The 15,972-nt window shown below is 33.1% G+C and overlaps 3 protein-coding genes and 1 long non-coding RNA gene across 4 annotated transcripts; all 4 read left to right on the forward strand.

The window, feature by feature from the left end:
• The first annotated feature begins 1,645 nt into the window (after positions 1–1,645).
• LOC124831304 (putative acetyltransferase At3g50280) lies at positions 1,646–3,260 on the forward strand. Its single transcript, XM_047305250.2, has one exon. It carries the CDS (start codon positions 1,730–1,732, stop codon positions 3,104–3,106), a length of 1,377 nt encoding a protein of 458 aa, XP_047161206.2. The 5' UTR covers positions 1,646–1,729; the 3' UTR covers positions 3,107–3,260.
• A 1,653-nt stretch (positions 3,261–4,913) lies between these two features.
• On the forward strand, positions 4,914–6,598 carry LOC124831289 (putative acetyltransferase At3g50280). Its single transcript, XM_047305225.2, has one exon. It carries the CDS (start codon positions 5,074–5,076, stop codon positions 6,466–6,468), a length of 1,395 nt encoding a protein of 464 aa, XP_047161181.1. The 5' UTR covers positions 4,914–5,073; the 3' UTR covers positions 6,469–6,598.
• Positions 6,599–7,025: 427 nt separating this feature from the next.
• On the forward strand, positions 7,026–8,939 carry LOC148204197 (putative acetyltransferase At3g50280). The gene has a single exon (XM_088107292.1). The coding sequence runs from the start codon at positions 7,192–7,194 to the stop codon at positions 8,578–8,580; it is 1,389 nt and encodes a 462-aa protein (XP_087963418.1). The 5' UTR covers positions 7,026–7,191; the 3' UTR covers positions 8,581–8,939.
• A 4,335-nt stretch (positions 8,940–13,274) lies between these two features.
• Positions 13,275–14,844, forward strand: LOC148204198 (uncharacterized). Its single transcript, XR_015784453.1, has 2 exons — positions 13,275–13,609; positions 14,387–14,844. It is a non-coding gene; the product is annotated as an uncharacterized LOC148204198 (long non-coding RNA).
• Positions 14,845–15,972: the final 1,128 nt, after the last annotated feature.

Below are 15,972 nucleotides of genomic sequence, written 5' to 3' on the forward strand. Positions count from 1 at the left end.
CATCAAAATACTTTTTGCAGGTACCATCCGACGAACTTTGATGAACAACACTTGGAATTTGAAGCGACTAGTTGGAGATCGGTCAATTGATGTGAAGACTTGTGACAGCCTATTCCAAAACATTTTGATTCACATTGTGGGGTCAAGCGAGCATCTCTTTGTAACCCTAAGGAACTAGAGAAGCAGTATATGTTATAATATATTAATATTATATTATTGCAAAAGTTAATGTGTGGTTTAAAAACATTAAATTGTGAGCTTTAATGTTTGGAACGTTGGGTGGCAACGTTCATTTTCTTTCAACGTGCAAATTTGTTTTATATAAATCATAGGGAGCTCCTCCTCCATTCCAAGACACACCAAATTCAGTCTTTCTCATTCTTCTCTTTTTTGAATTTCATTCTTTAGCTCTTTCTCTCTTCTAAAAATATTCTGGGTTATTCTTATACTCTGTTTAGAGTTCCTTGCTAGTTCTGAGATCCTCAGACAGTCTGAGAAGTTCCTGTTGTATCTTGGGGGACTTGCGCAACACACCGCGGATAAGTCCTTAAGGACAGTGACTCTACACGCCTAAGGAAATACTATTTTGTCAGCTTTTTCCAACAGTATAGTGGAAGAGTCAATCACAAGCTCCAACCTCTTGACTTTGTTCAGCCTCAACTACACGACCTCCTTTGGCCTTAACCTATTAGCTTTGTTCACTCTTAATCGTTTAGCTTCGACCGTCAATCTCAACATAGTCTCTTTCAACTTCATCGTTTTGTTAGTGCAACCTCAACTTAGCCCTTTAAGGCTTCAACATCTCGCCCGTTGGTCTCAACATAGCTCTTTCAGGTTTAACATTTTGTTTGTCTAGTCTCAACAACTGAGCCTCTTTAGGCTTAAACATCTTACTCGTCGAGCCTCGACCGACCTCAACAACTCAGTCTTTTTAGATTTTAACGTTTCGCTTGTCGACTTTGACTATCAAACTCAACTCAACTCTAATTGTCATTTTTTGTCAGGTGAGATAGGAACACACTATTTAGAAGGTTGGTCATCTCTTTAGTTTTTAAACATTTTTTTCTCAAATACTCAGACTATTTGCTTTTGATATCAATTTGTTAGCAAATAAAAACTTCTCTCACCTATGTTGTTTTGCTACAATTTTACACGTCAACTAAACATTACAACTTATAAGATTTCCATTTAGTTTTTTTATCCAAGTCATAAACTTGATCATTAAAATTAATTATTATTTATTATTGTTTAATAACTAATATACTAAACTAACTATTTGCCATCTAAACAAATAAACAATCGATTTAATTTATTTAATTCTATTGCATCTAAATTTACCTTGAGCTCTTGTTACAGAAAATAAATTGAGTAGGTTTTGCCAGAGAATAATTGCTGTATACAAAGGCAACAAATTTGAGGCTGACGTTGACTGCATTATAAAAGGTAATGATTTATGAACATTAGGTGCATTAATATTTAGTATATATTAAAAAGAGAAGAAAAATGATAGACTTACAAATCATGTGATGTAATACGAAGAATAATGATAAAAAAAATGTAATTGGAGTAGATAAAATCACAGTATGAATGAATCATTTACCTACTACCCTACCGTTCATTGAAGCAACTATTTCTTGGTCAGATTTGGCAAACGAAATATATATGTGCAAAAATCTCTAAGCTTTATGCCATATAAGTTTGAGTCGGAGTGAGTGCTATCATCTGCATCATGGCTACCCATGGCTTTCGTCGCATTTCCGAATGCTTCGTCCAGCCACACCGCCCCACTCAAATGTCAAACCAAATATGTCATTTAACACCTTGGGATATTGCAATGTTGAGTAGCCACTATATCCAGAAGGGTCTACTTTTCAAGAAGCCTTCAACACTTGTTCATCCAGATCATTTCACAGACAAACTGCTGGAGAAACTCAGACACTCTCTTTCTCTCACCCTCTCCCATTTCTATCCATTAGCGGGCCGTTTCGTCACCCACAAAACGCAAGACCCTCCCTCTTATGCTGTTTTCATTGATTGCAAAAACAGTGACGGAGCTAAATTCATCTATGCAACCTTGGACATGACCATATCTGACATACTCTCTCCCATTGACGTCCCACCCATTGTCCACTCATTCTTTGACCACCACAAAGCAGTCAACCATGACGGTCACACCATGCCATTGTTGTCCATCCAAGTCACTGAACTAGTGGATGGTGTTTTCATAGGTTGTTCCATGAACCATGCTGTTGGTGATGGCACTTCTTACTGGAATTTCTTCAAGACATGGTCTCAGATCTTTCAAGCTCATGATCAAGGACATGAATACGAGGTTTCCATTTCACAGCAACTCATTCACAATAGATGGTTTCCGAATGATTGCAGCCCACCAATCAATCTTCCTTTCAAACATCACGACGAGTTTATCAGCAGATTTGAAGCGCCCTTTCTGAGAGAGAGAGTCTTCCACTTTTCGGCGGACTCTATTGCGAAACTGAAAGCAAAAGCCAACTCAGAGTGCAATACCACAAAAATCTCTTCATTCCAGTCATTATCAGCACTTGTTTGGAGAAGCATAACTCGAGCCCGCTCCCCACCGTACGAGCAAAGAACAAGTTGCAAGTTGGCCATAAACAATCGACCAAGAATGGGAGCGGTGCCTGAGGAATACTTTGGAAACTCAATTCATGTGGTGAGTGCAGAAACAACGACAGGGGAATTGGTTGAGAATGGTCTAGGATGGGCAGCGTGGAAGTTGAACTTGACTGTTGCAAAGCATAATGAGAGAGTGGTACTGGAATTGCTGAGAAAGTGGTTAGAATGTCCATTGATATATGACCTTGGTAGTTTCTATGGCCCGTACTGTGTGATGATGGGTAGCTCGCCCAGGTTTAGCGTGTATGGAAATGAATTTGGAATGGGAAAAGCAGTGGCCGCTAGAAGTGGGTATGCTAACAAGTATGATGGGAAAGTGACATCATATCCAGGTCGTGAAGGAGGGGGAAGCATTGATTTGGAAGTTTGCCTTTCCCCAGATAATATGAGAGCGCTCGAATCGGATCAAGAGTTCATCAATGCAACTTCTCACTCCAGTCTCTTGTACTAGTTCACTATGTTTTGTTTTCTTTCTTTTTCTTTTTTTATTTGATCAGCTCACTACGTGTTTTGTGCTTGAATGTGTTGAAGATGTCATCCTCAAAATAAGATAATTTGTACTTTGCTATTTTGCAAGTCTTTCACTTTGGAGAAATATGATTTAAGACCACTCACTTTCCTATTAGATTTCCACCGCCTTTAAAAACTCTCCTATTAATTTTTATTTAAAACATAATATTTTGACATACATAAATTTGTCTACATGTATTGTTTTTTAAAAATAAATTATTTTTTTATAATTATTTCATTTCAATATTGTGTGTCTCTAATACTACTCTTTCTATTTTAAATGTTTCTTTTTTTTTTATTAAACAACTATTCACTTTTCTTATTATAACATTTTTAATAAAACTAATGATTCATCCTGGGTTCGTGTTTGTTGTCTTTTAGGCCTGACATTACACAATCTCCTAAAAATTCACCTTTAAAATATCGTAATTAAATAGTATTTTAAGGGTTTTGGTCCTTCACTAAGGACAATGAGTCCTAAACTTTACCTAAATTTTAGGAAGCCAAATTTAACTCTAATTCATCTTCACACAACCTGCTAAAAAATAAATTTAAGTCTAATGATTTCTTTATAATATCCACTTGTAAAGTCGGAATGAGCCTCCAAATTTAACTTTAACTCTAATGGATCTGCAACACTAAAATCACGAAATACAGTATTTGGAGAGACTAAACCTTGAAATCTGACCTTCTACAAAGACAAAAGCTTAATCAAATGTTTTCTTTTTTATTTGTCATCATTCTCAAAGACCTTCACAATAGTGTAGTGGGCCAAAGCTTAGTAGCCGAACCCAAACATATTTGCTTTGTTTTTGTATCCTGTTATTTTCAATGACTTTTCCGTTATTCTAATGGGTAATAGTTTATACCAAATGTCGGAAAAGTAATTAGATTTGATTCGTTTGACGAGAACGAAAGATGGCTGAACGTGCACGGCAATGTAAACCTTTGGCAGCTTGTGTTTGACTGCATTTTAGTTACACAAAGATACATGTTATTGTGTCTTCATTCACTCTTCACAAACGAAATGCTACCCCCATCGACCTCTCTTCAACACAAATCTAAGTTGTGTCTCCGACCATCTGCATAACGAGTACCACTGCAAAATGCAAATCTCCAACTATTTTTGTGTATAACATACACAATATGAAACATTTATAAATGGAAATTCATTTTAACTTCTGTATGTGTCCAAAACTTTTCGATTTAATACTTATTATTTCATAAACATTTTATATTCTCCCGTGAAAGAATAATGTTAATTATAAAAAGTACAAGGTGACATATAAAATAAAATCAAGTTCCTTTTCTCTTCTCATATACTTTAAATTTAATTTAATCCCACATAATCAATTTGTAAAGTGAAGTTTACACCTACTTATGTATTATAAATTGATTTTATTTCTAATTGATGTGAAACTTTCAATACACGTTCGTCATGCGTGATATATACATCTCGAACGTAAGACTAAATATTAATTGGTGATCCGATAGTAGGTAGACCAATATGTCCAACACAAGTCTTGTTGGTATTAAGTTTCAACGTGACTCTGACACCATGTTAAGAAATGAAAGTCTAACTCAAGCTCACAAAATCGAGCTTGTAAGATAATATTTGCATCCACTTATATACTATAAATTGATTTTATCTCTAAATGTTCAAAAACTTTTCGATTGAATACTTATTATTTCATAAACATTTTGTATAGAACAATGTTAATTATAAAAAGTATGAGGTGAATAATAAAATAAAGTCAAGTTTTTTAAAGGGTAGATGGCTCCTTCCTCACACCGAATTCCAAGTTGAGAAATTCAAGTGAAATTGGTCGGTCCATGTTGAAACTATTGATTATTGAATAGCTCTACCTGTATTAATCATAATATTCTGAAACTTTTGTGTGTATTTGGATGATGAATTCCCCCGTCGTTCGAATCGTTTCAGAATGTTTTGTCAAGCCGTCGGGCCAAGCTCAAGAATCAGATCGAATATGCAATTTAACACCTTGGGATATTGCTATGCTGTCTTTGCACCACATCCAGAAGGGTCTACTCTTCCAGAAGCCAAAAACACTTGTTGATCAGCATCATTTCATACAGAATCTGTTGGAGAAACTCAAACACTCTCTTTCTCTAGCCCTCTTCCATTTCTATCCGTTGTCCGGTCGCCTTGTCACCCACAAAACCGAAGACCCTTCATCTTATACTATTTTTGTTGATTGCAGCAACAGCAGAGGAGCTAGATTCATCCATGCAACTTTGGATATGACAATATCTGACATCCTCCCCCCCGTTGATGTCCCTCCTATTGTGCACTCATTCTTTGACCTCCACAAAGCAGTCAACCATGATGGTCATACCATGCCACTCTTGTCGATTAAAGTTACTGAACTAGTGGACGGTGTTTTCATAGGTTGTTCCATGAACCACAATATCGCTGATGGCACTTCTTATTGGAATTTCTTCAATGCATGGTCTGAGATCTTTCAAGCTCAAGCTGAAGGGAATGAACACGATGTTCCGATTTCATGTCATCCTATTCATAACCGGTGGTTTCCAGATGGTTGCGGCCCATTAATCAACCTTCCCTTCAAACATCACGACGAGTTTATTAGCAGATTTGAAGCACCCCAGCTGAGGGAGAGAATCTTCCATTTTTCAGCAGAGTCTATTGCAAAACTGAAAGCAAGGGCGAATTCAGAGTCCAAAACCACACAAATCTCTTCGCTCCAATCCTTATCAGCTCATGTTTGGAGATGCGTAACACGGGCACGCCAGATGGCACACGGTGAGAGAACAAGTTGCAAATTGGCCATAAATAACCGGTCAAGAATGGAACCGCCTCTGCCGGCCGAGTACTTTGGAAGTGCTGTTGGTGTGGTGAGCGCAGAGAGCACGGTAGGGGAATTGCTGGAGAATGATCTAGGATGGGCTGCACGGAAGGTGCTCGTGGCTGTTGACAACCATAACGACAGAGTGGTGAGAGACATGGTGAAAGAGTGGTTGCAGCATCCAGTGATTTACCAACTTGGTGTGATCGTTGACTCCAGTTGCGTGATGATATCAAGTTCTCCCAGGTTCAATGTGTATGGAAATGAATTCGGAATGGGAAAAGCGGTGGCAGTTCTGAGTGGGTATGCCAACAAATTTGACGGAAACGTGATCGCACATCCAGGACGTGAAGGAGGAGGAAGCATAGATTTTGAACTCTCCCTTTCACCTCATGTAATGTGTGCACTGGAATCAAATCACGAGTTCATGGAAGCTGTTTCCGTGCCCAATATTCTGCACTACCCAGTTCGTTGATTTGCCATTAAAATAACATGTATTCCATATCAGAACCGTTACACTCTTCTGCTCTTCTTTATTAAGCACAAACGATGTTGTGTAAAAGAAATAATGTCCTTTTATTTAGGATTTCATGTTTCAGGGATCACCGTCTTCTCGCAAAGTCATGTCTCTCTTTAAAACTCTCTCGTTATACACTTCAACTAAAATTGGTTTACTAAAAGTATATCTTATAGTCATTAAATTTTTTAAATTGGTTTACTTCAGGGATTACTCGTTATGCACCATAACTATTACGTGTTTTAAATTTAATTTTTTAAATGTTTTATATGGTTTTATAAAGCTCATACTCTTTTTAATATTTTATTAAATTATTAACAAAGTGATATATTTTAAAATAAAAGAATATATATATTTTTTATAACATCAAGTCTTGTCTATACCCCCCATCACAAACTATCACAAATATTTTTATAAAAAGTTGTTAAAAAAAATTATTAAAAAAATATATGTTAGGTGATATGATCTTACTAGAAACGAGTCTAAGACATCATGTATGAACGTGATGACCATAAAGCTGAAGGGAATTTGATTGGTCCCCCTTCCTAATATGGATGATGAAAACTGACTACTAGCTGCTTTACCGGCATTCTTTTTCCCACGACGTAAACATCCACCGATTCAGTTCAGACATCTCTAAGATATCTGCGAAACAACTCCGAAATTTTGGTGAGAGTTTGGATGATGAATTCCACAGTCGTAATAAACGTTTCAGAATGTTTTATCAAGCCGTTTGGCCCAGCTCAAGAGTCCAATCGAATATGCAATTTAACACCTTGGGATATTGGCATGCTGTCTATGCATTACATCCAGAAGGGTCTACTCTTCAAGAAACCTGCAACACTTGTTGATCGACAAGATTTCATAGAGAATCTGTTGGAGAAGCTCAAGCACTCTCTTTCTCTCACCCTCTTCCATTTTTATCCATTGGCAGGCCACCTTGTCACAAACAAAGACCCTTCCTCTTATACTATTTTCGTTGATTGCAACAACAGTCATGGAGCTAGATTCATCTATGCAACTTCGGATTTGACAATATTTAACATACTCTCCCCTGTTGACGTCCCAGCCGTTGTTCACTCATTCTTTGATCATCACAAAGCTGTCAACCATGATGGTCACACGATGCCTCTGTTTTCCGTTAAAGTCACTGAACTATTGGATGGTGTTTTCATAGGCTGTTCTATGAACCACGCCATAGGCGATGGAACATCTTATTGGAATTTCTTTAATACATGGTCTGAGATCTTTCAAGCTCATGCTCAAGGTCATGAATACGATGTTCCCATTTCACGCCACCCCATTCATAACCGGTGGTTTCCTGATGGTTGTGATCCATTAATCAATCTTCCCTTTAAACATCACGACCAGTTTATTAGCAGATTTGAAGCACCCCAGCTGAGAGAGAGAATCTTCCATTTTTCAGCAGAGTCAATTGCAAAACTGAAAGCAAGGGCTAACTCAGAGTCCAAGACCCCCAAAATCTCTTCGTTCCAATCCTTATCAGCTCATGTATGGAGATGCATAACACGTGCTCGTCAGCTGCCACATGATGAGGTAACTAGCTGCAAATTGGCCATGAATAATCGAGCAAGAATGGAGCCGCCTCTGCCACATGAATACTTTGGAAACTGTATTAGTGTGGTGAGTGCGGGGACAACAGTAGGGGAATTGCTGGAGAATGATCTAGGATGGGCTGCATGGAAGGTGCGCCTGGCCGTTGCAAACCAAAACGACGGAGCAGTGCGACACGCGGTGAAAGAGTGGTTACAACGCCCTGTGGTGTACCAACTTGGTGTGCACTTTGATTCGCGTAGTGTGACGATGTCAAGTTCGCCCAGGTTTGACATGTATGGGAATGAATTTGGGATGGGAAAAGCTGTTGCAGTTCTGAGCGGATATGCCAACAAATTTGATGGGAATGTGACTTCATATCCAGGATCTGAAGGAGGGGGAAGCATAGATTTGGAAGTGTCCCTTTCGCCCGATGCAATGAGCTTACTAGAATCGGATGAGGAGTTTATGGAAGTTGTTTCAGTGGCCAATTCCCTACTCTGGCGACTTTGTTGATCATGTTCAGCGGATAATCATTAAAAATAAGGTAACATGTACAAGAGTAGATAATCCATGTTTTTCGACAGGACATTTTATACACCATCATATCTGTTTCGCTTACTCTGCACATGAATCGGAAATGTTTAAATGATTTTCATCTTAGCCAAACTTGAAAGGCTCCAAAATCTGTTGGCCACGCAATTATTGTATGTAAATATAGAAAAGTACATGTTGATTCAGTGGTGAAGATCCTGGTTGGTTTGGTTTTCGATGGACATCCTGTTGAACATAAATGATGATAGACTCTGATGGACTCTTCTAAATTGTATTTATATATATTAAGAGGAAAGAATGTTACGGTGATTGCTAAAGAACTATCCTTTTACTTCTCAATTGATGTTCGAACGCTTATAAAACGTATTCAACAAGTGGAAGAAAAGAACAAGAGATTCAATACTTGTGGATGAAGGGAAGGGCGTAGAGCATGTTGAGAGACTGAAACAACTCCTACTCTGCATAAAGAATTTAGAAAATATGATGAAATGAAAATAACTTTTTAACATTTGTATCAAATTATGCTATTAAGAATTCAGAGGAAGATATAACAGATCTACATGTATCTGGTTTTGTCATATGCAGGTCCAAAACCCTTATAACATTAGGACCAATACACTTAGAAGTCTGAATTGGAGAACCAATCTAAAAGTTTTGTTTATGCAGTCTAATTTCTGCTTTGAACTTTGAAGTGGGTTTTGGGGAAGGATGGTTTTCTGTAGAAACGGTTCCTGCTTCGAATTGCGAAATTCTCTTTGGAGTTGTAGTTCTGTCTTAATAGTTGGTCCATTTCCGTCTTATAAATTTAACTCTGTTCTTCATAGTTCAAGAAAGTGATATTCATTTGCATTTCCTAATCTTCTAATCTTAAATTATTTTTCCTCCACCTTCTTTATGCTTTAGGAAACTCAAAACAAACTCCTAGATTACTCAAAAAAATAAACACTCTAATAGTAAAACATCTTAGTAATCAAACTCAAAATCCATACTCCAAAGAACAACTCAAACAAAGCTCATTCATTGTCTACAATAATTCCACCTACTCACCTAAACACAAACAACATTCATTCTTCTAATAAGATCTAAATAGTTTCATATGCCATTTAATAAAACTTTAAACTCATAATTAATTAATTAATTTAAGGATTGAACACAATTTCAAAAGTATTTTTTTCTGCACCTTCTTTCCTTCTGCTTACACCTTCAAAATTATAAATATAACCTTTAATTTTTTATTAAATTAATTTCCTTTTTTTACTTTTCTCTTTTCTCTCTTTATTCTCAACTTTAAGTTGCTCATGACTTCAACAACTTTAGAAAATCGGTTAAGGTTTAAAATATGTTTTCTTCTTAACTACCTTTTGATAATAAGTGAGTTCTTAACCGACTTTAAGAAATATGTTTAAGAAAAAAAATATTAAATTTAAAATAATAAATAATAAATTTTGAAAAATCAAAATAAAATAAACAAAACAGAAAAAAAAAACAATTAACAAAACTTAATAAAATTTCAAATAAAAAATAACGATCAAATATAATTGCAATATTTAAAAAAGTCAACTAAATTTTAATTAAAGAATTATAAGAAAATGAAAAAAATCAATATAATTTCAAACAAAAAAATTATTTTAATAATAATTATTAAATATTGCAAATTTATTAAAACAAACAAAACATAAAATTAAATAACAAAAACATACAATTTAAAATAACAATAAAAAAATTGTTATTTTGTTATTTTTATTTTAAATTTTGTTGAATTTTCAAATAATAATTTTCTTAATTTTTTTTAGTTTTGTTTGTTTTATTTTTATTTTTCAAAATTTTTATTTTTTATTTTAATTGTTTTTTGTTATTTTAAATTTAATATTTTTTTTTCTTGAATGTATTTCGAAATACGTTAATGTTTTCTTCTTTCATCATCTTCGAAAGTCGGTTAAGAGTTTTTCGGCTTTTGAAAGTCGATTAAGAAAAAAAAACTTTAATAAAAGTTATTAAACTCTTAATTGACGTTCAAAAGCCGGTTAACGAATAAAAAAGGTGCAGCGCGAGTGAGGAAAGAAGAGAAAAGTAAAAAAAAAAAGTTAATAAAAGGTTAAAGGTTATTTTTGTAATTTTGGAGGTCAAGTAGAAACACTATAATTTCAATTCAATTAACAATTTCAATTTTGTTTGAGACATTTTATGAGTCATTAAATGGATATCACGATGTTTGTCCTCCTTTAATTTAATAAGCAATAAAGAAAAATTTATTCTCACATGTAATAAATACTCATTAAAAAGAATGGTATATTGAATGGTATAGTGCTTAGCGGAATGAGGTTGTTGCTAAGCACCCATGTTTTCAAATTGTTGGGCGTTTAGTGGTGTCAGGGTGTCATTGAGCGTCATCCTTGTATTGCAAGTTTAGAACATTTTAACTTTGGAGCATTGAATGTTAGAAAGTGTCGGTTAGCGGAATTTATTGTGAAAAGAATGGTGTTGAACGCCATGACTAGCATTGAGTGTCACCTTTTGCAAGACGTTCTGTGCTAGGCGGCACCTCTGAGCATTAGTGTGCATGTGTGACTCATTTGTCTTCTTTGACAGTTTGAAATAGACTTAAAATGGATTTAATGTACGTGTATGGTTATTATGATGATTTATTAAGGTGATTGATATTTTGTGAAAACTGTGTGGTATTGTTGTTGGGAGAATTTCAAGGAGAAATTATGTGTGGTGGTGATGTGTAGTGAATGCATTAACATATGTGGGCTCAAAAATTAAGTATCGTGAAATACTACCAATAATTAAATTCATATATAGAAAAATGATTGAGGGTAAAGAATGACAAAAGGTCTTAGCCACTAGACTCTTTTGGTCTTATGCGTGAAGGAGACTAATTTGTGATTAGTAGGATCATAACATATTTATTTATGACTATGTAAAGTATAAATACTACTACAAACTCAATGACAAATGTATGTATCTATATAATTGAGTATAATGGCAACTGTCTATATGTTTGAGTTATTATTTTACATAAATGTTTAATTTAAATCTTATATAGTTTAATTGTCTTAGAAAATCATTTTTGCACATTAGCTTACCTTGTCGTTTTCTTTTGTGTTTTCTTGTATCTTTGTGTTTTTCTTTTGTCATGATCTTCTTATTGGTGTGAGAAGAAGAAAAATAAGTGTTGAAGCATCTTTGCTGGAAAACGATAATACAACAAAGTCTTCTTCTTGATTATTTGTTTTTGTAGTTATTTTAGATATATTTTATTATTACTGATTATTTAGTTTTGATAATTGTTTTAGTACTATATATTTATATGTTAATATTTATATGTGAAGACAATTTGTTTTGTTTTGTAAGTTGTTAAAATTGAAATATTGTATTTATTTTTCTCAAATTTTATTAATTAAGAAATGTAGTTTTTGTAACCAAATATTATTCGTTACGTCAATAAATCATTAAGTAATTTGGTGGTGAGTACTACTTTTGAAATAAAAAAATTCAATATAATTTAAGATCTAAAAAATATTTTTTTTTGTTTTTATGTGAGTTTAAAGCTTCAGGCTTTTTAGTTAAAAAAACAATTTTAATATATTTTATTGTTTATAATTAAACTATGTAAAGGTAAATTTATATTAATTTCGTCTCATCCCAAAATTAATATACACCAATACATATATTAAAAAAGTTTTAAACCTTCCTATGATTCTTGTATTTGTTGGAAAATTTGAAATAAATTCTTTTTTGTCAAAATTGAGTTCATGTACTTATAAAATTGATCCACTCTTTCTCTCTCAAATAAAAGGTTAAGATAACGTATGTGTGGATGTGAAATTATAGAAGAGGTTGCCAATTAATGTGGGACACGGCAGTGGCGAATACCTCGGCCACGTTTATTTTATTGTTTTTGCTATGACCATTACCTACTTACCCTAACATAAAAACAAAATGTTTTTAGAAAGAAAATGTACAGGAAATTGACTAGACTAGACTTAAATAAAACAAATGTACGAGAATTAAAATAATTTTTGTGTGTGATATGATTTTTAAGAGTTATTAGAAACATATTCAAAACTTTACAAGATGTTAAGAAATATATATATATATATATATATATATATATATATATATATATAATTACATAAATATTAAAATAAATAATTAAGTAAGTTAAATTTTATTAGTTTTTAATAATTTCTAAAAATATATTATTTTTGTTTGAAAATGAATAATTAATGAAATATTAAATATTTTTTTTTTCAACGAAATTTATCGTCGAGATTGTAAGATCCGAGAGAAATACTTGTGATTTATGGGTGAGATGTAAGTGAGTGGTTTTTCTGTATAAAAAAAATACAATATGTTTAAGTATGTATAACCTAATTGGTAAGAACTTTTTTTGGGTTATATTGTCTTCGTAAATTATTTGTTTAATTGTTTTAATAATTTACTAGTATATGAAAATGTATAGTGTATAATTTATATTTATCAATGAAATGTGAATAGCATAGTGGTTAAGGTTTTAGGATTGTGTATCTATATTGGATGTTTATTTTAATCTGCTGCTTTGGTCATGAGTGAGAGTTGTGACTATTAAGTGAATTAAAAAGAAAAAAAAAACAATGTGGATGTTGGGAAGGAGCGTATAAGAGGGAATGGAAAGGAAACGTGCTTATCATTTTTTTCGGCTTCTTTTTCAGTCAGTTTTAAGTGCAGTTTTCTTTTAAAAAAATAAGATTCATTATAATAGGAGGATATTTTTCGTGGTTGGAGAGGATTAAAAGAGATTTTTGGAACAGGGGAATAAGGGAGGGCAACAGAGGTGAGTTTCTTTTTAAAACATAAAATACAAAAACCTTACGTGAACTGAGAGACGAGAGAGGATGGACTGTTTGAAAAGAAGAAGAGGAACTTCTAGCTAGTAGCAGGACGTGAGTGAAAGATGGTAGGTTTTGCTCTGAAAAATTAGATCAAGATAGTAGCTTTGGCCAAGGTATGGGAAGCTACCTTAGTTATTTTTCCTTGCTTTCAATATGTATTCTGGGTGCTTGCTGTGTTCTGGTTTTATCCTATTATGATGTGTTGAGTGTGTTATACGTTCCAACATTTAAGGTCCAGATAGAGCCTTTTGTGTTGAAGTTAGGATAACTGTTTTATTGTCTGGACTCTGCATGTTGGTTTTTAAGTTTGTATGATGCTAATTTTTTTTGTTTTACGTGCATATGGGTTGTCGGGGTTGATAACAGCAGCTATGTTGTAGCCATGAGAGTTTCATGATTTCATGCTTGGAGAGTGGCTTATGAGTAGAACCCCTTACTTTTATAGTTATATCCTTCCTTGTGGCTTTGTATCTTGTTTTTAAATTGTAAAAAGAAAATGTTTTCAAGTTCTGTATAGCAAAATGAAGAAGTGTTTTTATTTTGGTTTTGGTACATTTATTTTGAGCGGGACCCGCGGCAATTAAGGGTGGTAGTTTCTTTGGTTTTATTATACTTTATAACTCATTTTAGACTTAAACCCTCTCTTAGTCCTAAATTTTGTATGAAAATCTCGTTTCAGTTCTCATGTTTTCAATTGTTTGAATTGGATCATATCTTTTGTAAAAATGAATACATTGTACCCTAACTGTTAAGTGGTGTCAGACGGCCTTAAATTAAGGCTACGTGGTGCACAGAGAATGTGGTGATGTGTGTTACTGATTTACGTGGAGTGTTTTGATTAAATAAATAGTGCTGATGTGACATTATTTAGTACTCTTTATTCACTTTAGGGATATCAGAATTAGAGGTTTGAAATTGGAATTGGGGATTTCATTTCCTTGTTGTGAGACGAAGCGGAAGACGATCACCAACTGCAATCTTGGACAAGACGAAGAGAATTCAGCCGATAGTTGACGCGAACTAAGGTAAGGTATTTGGTTTCGTCTTTGGTTTTCTGTTTGAACGCATAAATGTCTTTTGCTTTTACGAACATGTGCGTCTTCGACAATTGGGTTTCTGTTTTGGTATGTAACAATTTTTATAATGATTTGTGGTCCCCATTTTGCATGTTACATTGTAGTTTAGACATTATGGTCCCGAATTTTGTTTGTTGAATTGTTTATCAACTATAGTGGTTCCCTGTGAGTGTTTAGTTAGTAAGCGAGTGTTCACGTAGTGGTAGGACTGTAATATTTCAAAGATTTGTTAACCCCCATAATGTACAGGTTATAAAAGCAATTTGTTCATATGGATGATGAATGTATTAAAGTTGTAGTCCACCGTTATAGAGATTTTGTCAGTAATAATAATGGGCAATTAAAATTTAAAGAAGAGAGAGCAAAAAATTACTCAAAGTCTAAAAAACACCACAAGTATGCCAAGGGCATGTATTTAGATATGTTTATTTAATGTCAAATGTTTATGTAAAAATATAATTTATTGTATCTTATCTATCGTGTATAACATGATTTACAACAATGTTACAAAATAGACATTTTTTTACTTGTAATAGTTTTCTTTTTCAAAAATTCTAAATTATTTTTAGTTGTTTATATATATATATATATATATATATATATATATATATATATATATATATATATATTTATTATGATTATTTATTTTTGAAAATGATTATATTAATTATATATATATCATTTAACTTAAAAATGTAGATATTATTTACATCATTTTTCCCACGGCATCACCTGTGCTGACCTGGTCTCCAAAGTTATCTGTCAACCTGAGGATACAAGTTTATCAGTAAACATGTGGCCTGTGGATACAAGTTAATAAAAATCAACAAACTACAATTTCAATTTGGATTTAAATTATAGGCTAATTTATTTAACAAACTCAGTTGGTGTTTAAATTCATGTTAAAAGTCCATTGTGCTTCATATTAATTTCTTTTATATAATCTTAATTATTCACCAAATTAAGATAGTGAATAGATTAGACAAATAAAGTAGATATTCTACTTTAAATACTATTTATTTTATTATTTTAAATATAAAACAATATCTTTAAATATACCATTTTATTATTTTAAATATAAAATAATATCTTTATATATACCACTTTATTATTTTAAATAAAAAATAAATAGTATTTTAAATAATATCTTTATCAATTCACAATTTAAAGTTTATAATTATATATTTATCGCTTTTTGAAACTCACAGAAAGCTGGTAAGCTTATGTTATGTTTGAATGGAAAGTTTAGTTTAGATATATATTTTAGTCATCCTTTTTGAAACGAAAAGTATGTTTATGTTTGAATGGATAATATATTTAATTATAGTTTAATATAATTTAGTTAATTTTAATTTAGTTAATTTTGTTCAACTCTAGATGGAACTCTGTGTAGTTTTTAT

Source organism: Vigna umbellata, chromosome 2 (assembly GCF_029865625.1).
Source record: "Vigna umbellata cultivar VRB3 chromosome 2, Vumbellata_1.0, whole genome shotgun sequence".
Taxonomy (NCBI): Eukaryota; Viridiplantae; Streptophyta; class Magnoliopsida; order Fabales; family Fabaceae; genus Vigna; species Vigna umbellata.